Source organism: Nelumbo lutea, chromosome 1, assembly GCF_056320005.1.
Source record: "Nelumbo lutea isolate HS-2025 chromosome 1, American lotus-T2T, whole genome shotgun sequence".
In the NCBI taxonomy this organism is placed as follows: Eukaryota; Viridiplantae; Streptophyta; class Magnoliopsida; order Proteales; family Nelumbonaceae; genus Nelumbo; species Nelumbo lutea.
This window is the reverse complement of record NC_142684.1, coordinates 148,489,888-148,502,142: the sequence shown is the minus strand read 5'-3', so window position 1 is coordinate 148,502,142 and position 12,255 is coordinate 148,489,888. Positions and strand designations below refer to the sequence as shown.

At 35.4% G+C, this 12,255-nt stretch overlaps 1 protein-coding gene across 3 annotated transcripts in view; it reads left to right on the top strand.

The window, feature by feature from the left end:
* The window catches only part of LOC148878278 (putative phosphoinositide phosphatase SAC9), a 151,176-nt gene extending 142,311 nt beyond the window's left edge, over positions 1–8,865 (top strand). For all 3 annotated transcript variants that reach the window (XR_016101285.1, XM_088951998.1, XM_088952004.1), the window contains one exon: positions 8,347–8,865. Coding sequence is in view for 2 of the 3 variants with exons in the window: in XM_088951998.1 (XP_088808124.1) it covers positions 8,347–8,628 (282 nt within the window). In the remaining variant the exon portion in view is untranslated. The remainder of the gene's footprint in view (positions 1–8,346) is intronic.
* Positions 8,866–12,255: the final 3,390 nt, after the last annotated feature.

Sequence of the window (12,255 nt, the reverse complement as noted above, 5' to 3'; positions counted from 1 at the left end):
AACTCTTATCAGTCGAACACTCATATAAAGAGAGTTCATTCTAACATTCTAACATGCATAAACGAGAAAAAAACATTTGGAGGCCTTAGAATCAAATTTGGAATGATGAGGTCCAAGAATTTGAACAAAGCAAGTGCAACCAAAGGTTTTAAGGGGAACAATAAACTAGTCTTTATTAGGGCATAGGAGGGTAAATGGAGGCTTCATGTCAAGAACCCATGAAGGAACTCGGTTAATGGGATACACTGTTGTAAGAATAGAATCTCCCCATAAACGAATTGGCACACTTGAGTTAAACATGATACTTCTGGCCACCTCCAATATGTGACTATTCTTCCTCTCAGCAAGTCCATTCTGCTGTGGTGTATGGGGACAAGTACTTTGGTGGATAATCCCATAGTCAAGCAAATAAGAGGCTAATTGGTTGGCAAAGTATTCTTTTGCATTATCGGATTTGAAGATTTTGATTTTGACCCCAAATTGGGTTAAAATCATCTTATGAAAGATCCAGGTCAAAGTAGGAACCTCATCTCGAGAACTCATAAGATAAAGCCAAGAAAAACGGGTATGGTCATCAACAAACAACAAGAAATATCTGTACCCCCCCATAGTAGTGATGTGATAAGGACCCCAAACATCAATATGCACAATATCAAAAGGATTATTACTTCTTTTATTATTCAATGAATAAGATGTTATACAATGCTTTGCAAGCTCACAACTCTCACGTCTCAAACTAGACATCTGAATAGGCTCAAATAAATCAGGAAACAAACTCTTCAAAGACCGAAAAGATAAATGACCCAACCAATTATGCCAAAGCATAACCTGACTAACAGATTGAGAAACAAAAGACTTCCTATCTTCACTATCTTCCCAATGTGAACTCTCTCCAAGCAGATAGATCCCATTTGTCTCACGGCCAGTCCCAATCACCTTCCTTGTCTCCAAGTCTTGAAAAACACATCGGTTAGGGAAAAATGTTGTTGAAGAATTCTGATGTTTTCTAATGCTACTGACTGAAAGCAAATTAGTATTAAGCTTAGGAACATGCAGAACTGAAGATAAGGAGATGGCATTAAACAAATTAATGTCTCCCTTTTGTGCCCGATGAGGAGGCACAATCAGTATTAACAACCATATTAGCATTACCCTTTTTGTTCCTGAGTTTTGCTGGGACAAAATGAGGGTGTAGCTTCCAACAAGTGTCTTTAGTATGCTTGGGTTTCTTGCAATGTTCATATTACTAGATCCCGCTTGTCTTCCTTCTTTATATCCCTCTCCGTATCACCCCCAGACTTAGGTTTAACTGCTGCCAAGGTTGATGGGAAGGGCTGATGCCGCATCATAACATTTCTCCTAGTCTCTTCACTATGCACTAAGGAGTAGGCTTGTGATAGGGTCACACTGTCTCTTGTCAGTAGTTGCTGCCTCACAATATCATACTCAAAATTTAGACCAGATAGGAACTCAAAAACCCTATTAGTCTCAACCTGCTTTCTATGAGTCTGTGCATCATTCTGGCTTTCCCACTCAAGTGTTTCTAGGTGGTCAATTTTATGCCATAAAGATTTTAGTGTAGAGAAATAAACCGAGACTGGTTTCTCTCATTGCTTAAGGCTGCTAACCTCACATTTCAGTTCATAAACCCTAGCAACATTAAGGGGTTGGGAATAGGTCTCTTTCATGACATCCCAGATTTCCTTAGCTGTTTTTGCCCACAAATAGTTCTGGCTGATATGTGGCTGCATAGAGTTGCGTAGCCATGCCATAACCAAATAGTTCTCCTGAACCCATTTGGTATAGGTTTGGTCCTCCTTAGTTGGTTCTTTCACATCTCCCAACAAGTAGCTCAATTTTCCCCTACCCCCAATGGCCATCATGGTCGATTGAGCCGATTCTAGGTAGTTTGATCCATCAAACTTAACAGTTGTAATCTGAAAGGTATTCTTAGACATGTTACCAGAATTGCTAGTCCCAAAAACACCTTCCCCTTGACTCTTGAACTCTATCCTTGATCAAGAATTAATAAAAAACCTTTTTAAATTACTGTAATAGGAGAAACAACATCCAAACAACTGATAACAGCCGGCCTAGGTCTTCCAAAGAACACAGAAAACAGAATTTTGAATGAAACCAGTTCAAATTCTGATCTGAAACAAATAACAGTTTTGAATTTTAGGGTTCTCTCTCAAAACCCTAAAGAAAACACAGATTTTCCAGCCACACCTCTCAGACTAAACCAAGATGATCTTTTCTGAAGTCAATTACAAGAAAAAAGCTTACTTTATGAAAAATCTCTTGCCGCCACCTTCTGATTGATGCAAAACCCTAATCTTGAGGATTTGAAGCTTCTTCTGATTCTTCCTAACTACTGGAACTCTCCCAGACTTCTACAATCTCTTTAGTAGCAGCCGCACACTACCAGTAACCTCCAAGAATCAATCGATCCTCCTTCCTTGTTGAAAAACTTCCAAACCTAGGAGGTTCTCATGCAGTCGGCCTAATCAAACTAGCATAAGAGCTCCTAGGTCGGCTCTGATACCAAGTAGTCGATCTAGACTACAATCAGTTTTGAATTAAAAAGAAAAAGGATGCAAAATTGAAGAGGAGAGGAAGAGAAGAGGTACACGAAGAGAGTTTCAGAAAAGAGAGAGGGAAGGTCATAATTTCTGCCGACCCACTCTTAGTATTTATATAACTATTGGCTAACTGTAAAAGGGCTGAATTGCCCTTATTGCTTACATGGCAAATAGAATAAAAAATAACTACCAACTAAAATTGTCATATCTAACAGAAATATTGCTGCCATACGAACACTGTGGAGACCACATCAGTGTTCTCTACACTAACCTCATCCCTGCCCCATCCCTGGTTTAGGGAAAAAAATCCCCATTTAAGATCGAGGAAAACACATGCCATTTGACAAGGTAGGGTGGGGAGGGGCCCAGGTTCATTGGGGAAAATTTCCTTTCCTACTGACAAGCATAAGAACACAGGTTTGAGTTTGAAAACAATCAGTTTGTGTAAAAATGCTTAAGGTCCATACTGAATCCACCCCTATTGAAGACCATGCGTAGCTAGGACCGGCATCGGGTAATGGCCTTTCCTAGAAAATGCCCATTTTTTGTTCTTTATAGGAGGTTCTTCACTTTTAAGTCCTTCAGACATTTGGAGATTTTTAGTTCTAAACTTCTAGTGAGTAGTTTTACCTTCACAAATTTGTCTCGAAACTACAAGCAAACAAAAGCAGTGTTGTCAGAACCAGCCCATTTGGACAAGGACAGGATAGAGCTATGGGCTAAACAGTCTGACCAATGGGCAAGCTAGTGGCCCATGACATCTAAAAGGATACATATATAATGCATATAAATATATGTAAAATACATCTAATCTTGATGTGTGGTTTGATGGTATTTGTTTGTGCCACTACACAAGTAATAGATAGATTCAGATCTTTTTAGTTGCATTTTCATAACAAACAAAAATAGATGTTATCCATATGTAAATGTTGTCTTATATATGAATTCAAATTGTTCTTAACAAATGGACTGGTTTCCTGACAGTTAAACTGCCTTGGTTTCTTAAATTTGACTGGTTTGCCAAATGTCCCTAGGTTTTCCATAGGTTCCCAAAACCCTAGGATTCCATAATCCCCTTTCTAAAATACCCCAAATTCCCATGATCCCATTTCTAAAATATCCTGTAATTTTGATGTATTTTTAGGTGGTTACCTTGGGGCAGGGAAAATTTGGGGATTCCTTGTCCCCAATGGGGAATGGGTGCTCCGCCCCGAACCCACCCTGCTTTCTGGGATGGGGTGGGGGCTATCGGGTAGGGGATTTTGTCTACGGGCAGAGACGGGGAGTGGATACCCTCCCATGAACCTGCCCTGTTGCCATTCCTACTTGTCAGCCTGAGGTTTTACCAAAGGACAAAGTAATGGCTCCTGGAAAATAGACAGTAAAAAGTCACTCTTTATGCTATTACAATTTCCATACTAGTTACAACAGTAAAACCACTTATGGAAATGATTTCGTACGAAGTCTCAAAGCTAATAAAAGGGCAGCCCAATGCATGAGGCTCCCATCAATGCAGGGTCTGGGGAGCGACAGATGTACACAACCTTACCTCTACACATACAGAGGCTGTTTCCAATATTTGAACCCTAGTCACCTCTACCATTGTCACCGCTGGGAGCTGAATCAAACCTAGCAGCAATGGCAGGCTTTTTCAAAGCCCGAACCCTAGTCACCTAGGCCGAAATGAAGCAACCCAACCATTGCACTAAGGCCCACCCTCTTAAATCCTAAAGCTACTCTATTTAAAAAATTCAAATATCTCCAGAATGGCAATTCATGCTGTCATAATTATCTATAATCACTACATAACGTGAGTATCCATCAACTAGCTTTATTGGATAGGTAACTCAAAGAGCTTTATAACAGTCAAAGTCAATGCATTTGGGAATATGTTGATGCAAAGAACTTCACCACAACTACAAGTAGTGCTTTGGACTTGGACAATATTCATTTATGCTTCTTGTTTGGAGCCCAAGTAACTGCTCCATGTCTTGAAATGTGCTAGCAATTTTTGTCTGCATCAGAAAATGTCTAGATGAATTCTCAAACTTACATTCATGAAATGCATTCTTCGAAAAAAGAAAAAAAGACATTCATGAATTGCAACTTAGTTACTTCAGTCCAGAGTCTTTGACCTACTGGTAATTTTACTATCATAGAGTATCATTGATTCTGTGGCATCCCTGTTAACAACTTCACTACTTAATTCTGAATTCAATACTTTTGTTGGAATGGAAATAACATCTTTGAAGAATTATCTTTTCTTCAGTTCCTTTCTGTATCATATATTTCAGTAGTTCTACCTTCTACTCCTTAAAAATATTTATTTATAAAATACCTTAGTAACGCCTACATAATTGAAGAACAACTGACCTTAAGCCTCACTGGCATCAATGGAATTGAACATTTTTTATGTTTTTGCTCTTTGCTCGTTTGGTAAGAAGTCTTGTATGGGACAATTTCAAGCTATAAATTTGGCTTAACTATAAGCTTTTGAAGACCTTTCTGCTTATTGCTTCAGCAGAGAATAAATGCATATTCTGATATTGATCAATTAATGCTTTGATGGAACTAATGTTAATTGTTATAATCTGAGAATAAAACGAGAAAAAAGGAGGAAAAGAAGGGAAAAGATGTAGAGAAAAGGTTCTCAAGGAAGAAGATACAAACGGTCTACTATCCTTGTAGACCTGCTACTTAATTCAAAACTTTAGAACATGCAAAAGTACATAATGCCCCTGTTAAGTTGTTCTTAACAGGGGAAAATACAAAGCTATGTCTAGGGACAAAAATGCTCCTTATGGGCATGCATTTCAACATTAATGAAATCTATATTTATATATTAGAACGGGGCACTTTCCTGATTTGTGGTTTATTCTCAAAGGCACTTATCTTTTTTCTGGTTTTTTTTTTAAAAGCACTTATCTTTTTGGGTAAAATATAAAAACCTCGCTTTAGGTTTCTGACAATCATAAAAACCTCCCTTGTAGTTTTAAAAAATCCTGCAATTACCTTCCTTCCATCATTGTCTCAGTTCATTTATCAAGAAAAAAAAATATTATTGTCTCCATAACAGAGACTTTGAAGTTGCAATTTGCCCTTAATATTTGTTAGGAAATCTTTTAATATAATCAAAATGCCAGATTTACCCTTTCAGACTTCACTCAATCATAATGAGTTTACAAAATTAAATTATTTTACTCTTTAATTTGACCTTGAGAATTTTTTAGTTAAAAATGAAATTTTGGAGTATTTTACTAAATCTCCATCTGAATTGATAGACAAAAGGGTGAAATGGGTATTTTCAAAAAATTAATGCATTAGGCTAACGTTTTATGGTTGGGACGAATGATGGAAGGGAGGTAACTGTAGGATCTTTCAAAATTACAGGGGAGGATTTTGTTAAAATGAAACTTCAGGGTAGATTTTTTATGATTGTTAGAAAACTCAGGGGAGGTTTTTATATTTTACCCTATCTTTTTCTGGTTTTTTTTTAAATTTTCTAATTTTAATATTGAATACAATAACTCGAGTATTGACCAATCACCTTTAATACTTTTAACATTTCTCATCAACTCACCATTCTCTCTCTCTCTCTACTCTTTTAATAATCTCTCCTCATTAATTATGCCATTAACTATATTCTTGAATAACTAATGCCACTAATTCTCTCTCATCTCCATTACTCTATTAAATTTCACAAAATTCATTAAGTTTATCTATATCTATATCCATTTAAATTGTAATTATTAGTAAAGATTAATTATATTGAAATTGGGATATTCAATGATATATTATTATGCTCAATAATCTACTTCCATTTAAAATTATAATCTATTCATGTTCCATTTGAATAAAACCAACTTAATTTAAAACCAACTTAATTTCCTATTGGAAAATAAAAACTTAATATAGTTAATTAAATTTCATAAGGAATTCAAAATTTAATATACTTAATTAAATTTAATTTTTATTAATTTCAAAAATTGATACAAAATATCAATTTTAAATATAGTTTAATTATTTTACAATCAATTTAAATTCCATTTAAAAATAAGGAAAATTATAAAAATATTGTTGGTTCTTCTAACAATCCTATGAATCTCCCAAGTGTTTTGACCTTAATAAAAACCTCCCCTATTGTTTTGAAAAAATGTGCAAATGCTTTCCTTTTGTCATCATTCCAAATAAAAAATGTTGATGTAATGCATTAATTTTACTTCACTTCAGCCTTTTTGCTTTATTTTGTCCAAAAAGAGTAAGGAGAATTATTCTTTAAAAGTTGTCAGGCAAAATAAATTAGTGGAGAGCAAAGTTAAAGCTTTAAGTTGTGTATGATAATGCATTAACAATGATAAGGGTATTTTGGTAACTTCAATATCTTTGTTCTTGAAAAGCCAAGGGAAATGAGGTATTTGCACTTTTTTTTTTTGAAAACTATAAGTGAGGCCATTGTTAGGGTCAAAACACAAGGTGGTTTATAGAATTGTTATTTAGATGCTTTTTATAATTTTACCTAAAAATAATAATAGATCAATAAAAATTAATAGAAAATTCGTTTTAAAAAAATAATAATAAAAATGAACATTCAGATACAAAAAATACAAATTTATCTAGAGAATAAGAAATTGGCCACTCTTACTAATATGCAACTTAGATTGTGATTGGATAAACTAGACATAACCCCCCCAAAAAAAGTAATTGAGTTGAACTTTAATGAGCACCACTTAATTGGAAATATCATAGAGCTCCATCCTCAATTTTACTTATAAATAAAGTGTATGCATTGAACGTGTCTTTGACTAGTAGTGCCTTAATGGGGCATACTTGACTCCTATCATGTTGGATGAAAGCACCCCACCACCTTGTTACTTTTTCATACCTAAACCCTAACCTTAAACTTTAAACCCCCAAAACCCTAAAATTAATGTGTAAAAAGCATTTGTCTAAGTCATGTCCTCGGATTGTCTAGGAGCCAAATATTTTCTCTTTTGTGAAACTTTGCGATTGAACTACCCCTCTAGTCCTTTAATGGAATTTTCTAAGGACTATTGTCCCTTTAATGTATCTTTTTGAATGACTTAACTGCCTCTCCAATACTTCCAATAATTTTTTGTTTAAATATGACAAAAATACCACTTATGTTCGGTAAGCTATTTTCTTACCCATTTCCATCCATCCAAATGTTAAACCTCTTTAACAAGTGATGGGCCTGGAAACAGTGAATTTGTCAATTGGGGGTAGGGCTTCAAATCAGATTCAGTAAAGGGTATATCCAGTCCAGTTTGATAAGAAATCCAACTGATCCGAATCCGACTTGATTCGGATTATAATAAAAAAAACATAATAATATAATATAATATATAATATATAATATTTTATAACTAACATATCAGATCAGGATATATTTAAATTCAATCCATTAACTAAACGGAAAAGTACAGACAGGCTCAATGCAGATTGCTGATTTTCACTGCAGAATTATAAACATTCAAAATATCAACAACTTACATTCTATACACCAATGCTCGCCCGTGGACATAAATTCCGGACTGGCACCTATCCAACAGTACTTGTGTCTACAAATTCTGACCCTGTGCTGAACCGTCGTTCTCTGAGCTTTTCAATTTGATTTGATTTAGTAAGATCAAAGGAGATATCCGAATCTAGGAATGGCTTTATTTATCTCAAATCCAGATTATATGTAATGATTTCCAATATGACGTGGGAAAAGAAATTAATACTATGACCAATAATTTTACAGGAACCTCACAATATGGTTACTGTTGGGGAATATCGGCTGCCAGAGGTTCGAGCGGGGACAGCCATGTACTTTGATTTCCCGAAACAAATACAAGCACGTAGAATCATCTTCAAACTTCTTGGAGATCTTGCTGGTTTTGCAGATGATCCAGCAGAGCAGGATGGCTCGGATTTCAAAGGTCTACCATTGGCATCTGGTTTGTCCTTGTCAAATAGAATCAAGTTATATTACTACGCTGATCCTGTCGAACTTGGGAAGTTTGCCAGCCTCTCTGCTGTTTGAATATTATATTATTTATGTAATATTTGAGGAGAGCCCTCATTACGATTGGGTCTTTCTGCTTGCCATTGCATTAAATTTTTGTTGTAATTTTGAGCAGTGTAACAATATTAATTCATTCATTGGTTGATGTTATTAATAGGAAAAAATGGGATGATTGATCCCTTCTGCTAATTGACTTAACATGATATACAGGTCTTATTACTAAAAGTCTAAATCTGATCTTTTCTTTTTCATTCATCGGTTCTCTCTTCTCGTTAAATATCTGTCGTCTTGGTCTTATCAGCTTGACAAGTGGCTTTGGCCTGGTGTCTTCAAGGGACATTAGGCATCCCTGAACTGAAAGGCTGAACACATTAGATGAAAGCAACGAAGCAATGTTAGGCACAACGCAGTTTTGTGCCACCTGTTATCATCAAGAGAAAAAACACGTATTTGTACGCATTGGTTTTTGAAAACTCCCATTGTCCCATATATTGAGGATAGGAGGCACAAAAAATGTGTTCGATGTTGTTTATTATTGATATCTTGGTCTCTTATAAGATAGTGTGTTTGACTAAATCAAGCTGAAAAGTTATGACAAACCAAATCTGATTTTAATTTTACTAACTAAAATTAAAAAAAAAAAAAAAATCTGACTCGAAGATTTTCGAGAGTTAAAGGCGTTACATTGGTATGAGTCCTTGATAAAAGTGTTGTGGTAGAAGATTTAGTTTATAAAGCAAACCTAATTTATTCTCTTTTACCTTAGTTTGTTTGATGTAAATGTATGGGAATGACTTTGTCTTGTTTGTTTATTGGAAAGAGTATAAATACAAAAATATACAGTATAAGTACATACAAAATATAAGGTTTTGCATTCTACATATTTGTATTTGTATTCTTTTCAAAGTGAGTCTTAAAAATAAAATAGGTAATAAAATGATATGATCCTTCTATGAAACGAAATAGAGGTAGGAGGAAGATTGTTTATGAGGTAGAAAAGAAGATGATTTAGTCACAACTTTATATGAGACAGAACTGATGTAGGAGGGAGGTGGTGCAAATTTTGCATCAATTTTTTGAAATGCAAAATTGCATTGCCAGTAAGTGCCGAAAAAATAAATAAATAAATAAAATAATACAAGTTTTTGCATGGGATAGGAGTGCAAATCATATTTACAAACGAATAGATGCAAAATTGAACTAGGTGCAAATTTTGTATTCAATTCAGCTTTATAGTGCAAACAAACAAAACCTAAATAGAAAGACAGCCTATATGCTTCAAGACATACCATTTGTTGGTGGACATGTCTCAAACAAAATATGCACATGTAGCTTCCCTGTATTGAATAAGGGTCATTAGCTAATTTGTTTTATGCATAAGAAATTCCTTTGAAAAAGAAAATGATAAGTGGGTGTTGGAAAATAAGGTTGGTTTTGTTTTTTAAAATAAAAACAACTGCTCCATCATAAAATTTATATTGTTTCTTTTTTCTGGTGTGGCAATTGTTTTTAAGAAATAAAAAACCAGCCATATTGTTGAACACCCCCTAAGTTTATCAGTTGAACTTGTGGGTGGGTATTAACCACCCAAAATCAATAAGGGGAAAATATGTATGTTGATGTAATGATAAAAAGAAGTCCAACAGTCAAGAAAAAACCTTTTGTCAGCTAAATTTTTAGATCCCAGGTCAAATATCAACTGATTATGTCAGCTGAGCCAATAATGTTTTGTCGATGCATTTATCAAGTAAATGAAAATATAAAAGAGTTTTTTTTTCTTTTTTTTTGTCTATGATGTAGTTGAGTTAGAATCTGCCATAAGAGATGTTTTCGATATGAGGCTATAATAACTTGTTAGGAAGCTTGTTAGAAGCATTTGTTGTGCATAGATCCAGCTAGTTTCAGTGTAGTCATATTGTATATTCTCTTGAGAGCATACGTTTTAGGAAATCAATATCTTCATCTAAGCTTTGCCCCGATTGCATGGAATCATCCACTCGTTGTGGACTGCTAAGCCATTTTTCACTGCATTAACCATGGTTTTTAAAACCGAACTGGTTAGGGGTCTGGTTATTGGTTTGAACGGTCCAACCATTTGACCCAAATGGCCGGCCCATTCTGACAAAAAAGTTTTAATAATAAAAAAACTGAAAAACGGTGAAAACAGTCCGACCATTTGATAACTTTGTATTTTGATACCTTAAGGGCATTATTTCAGGGGTATTTTCAGCCTTATAATAGTCAAAATGTGCCCTTTTTCCAGTTAAATTAAATGTGGTGACCTCTGAGAGTCTATGTGCAAATTTTGTGCAAAATTGGGAAGTTTTCATGGTTAAATTATAGTTTTTGGGAAGCTAGTGTGAAGTCCAGCTGAGAGAGGGGTGTTTTTGTGAAAAACTAAGAATAAGAGGTCACCTCCTATCTGCTAAACCCAGAATGGCGCCCCTCCTACTGTATTAGCATGTTCCCCTCTCCTTAGCAAACCCTAGGGCGCCTTTTAACCAATTCTTTTCATCCTTAGCAAACCCTAGCCGCCCCTACCTGTTTAATCTCCACCCTTCATCTCTTCTAATCTCCATCATTCATTGTAGAGCACTCTCTTTGTAGTTTTTAAACCCTAGGGTGCCACCTAACTACTAATCCTCACCATTCAGCCCTTAACCACTAGATCTCAGCCATCCACTCTAAGGCGCCACCCACCTCTTTTAATCTCCACCTTTCAACCCTAGGCACCTTAATCTCCTCCATTCATTTTTGAGTGCCCAAATCTCAGCCCTACATAATATTGGGCGCCCTCTCCTCTTCTGAACCCTAGGATCACCTCATAACCATCCTAACCCTCCATTAGAAACCCTAGGGCGCCCATACCTTTGCTAAAACCCAGTTGTTGCCCCCCTCTTTCTCTCTAATCCCAATTGTATCCACCATTGTCTATAAAAAGGACACAAGAGATCTTGAGAAAGGGTTGGATTCTGCCCCCAAGTAAGATGGAAGGTTGATCTTGAAAAGTTCAAGGGCAGAGGAAGAGGAGAACACCCAAGCAAGAGGACGAGTTCTTGCTTGCAATTTGCCAAAGCCACTACTGCCACCTTTGGAATCGGATCCCAACCATTTTAATTTAACCTTAGTTTTAATTTTCGTTCTTTCATTTCCAGCCCGTTTCTTTCTTTCCACAAAATACTTTCATTTAGTTTGATTTTCATTTTCTTTTTTACAGATTTGGAATTTGGTCAGGTAAGACGGAAGGCCTAGCTCAAGAAGTTCGAGGGTCAAAGGATAAATCTGGAGACTACTGACTCTGATCGGATTATTTGCTTTATCTGGATCTGTTTCATTATATTTTTTTATTTTCATTTTATTACTTGATCCGTTATCTCATTTTAATTCTTACTTCTCCTTGATTTTGCAGAATGAAATAACGAAAGGGGGGGTACCGGAGCATTGCGGGACTACGGGAGAGAAGAGAAGAGAAGAATTAATTGCATTGTGTTTCAGGTGTAGTCATCCCATTTCATTTTTTTTTTATTTTCAAACTCTTTTTTTAGTAGAATAGTAATTTTTTATTTTTTTATTAGTTTTTTTAGATCTGATTTATATTTTTTAGTGTTATATCTCTTTTGTTTTGTTTTTAGATCTATTTTGTCT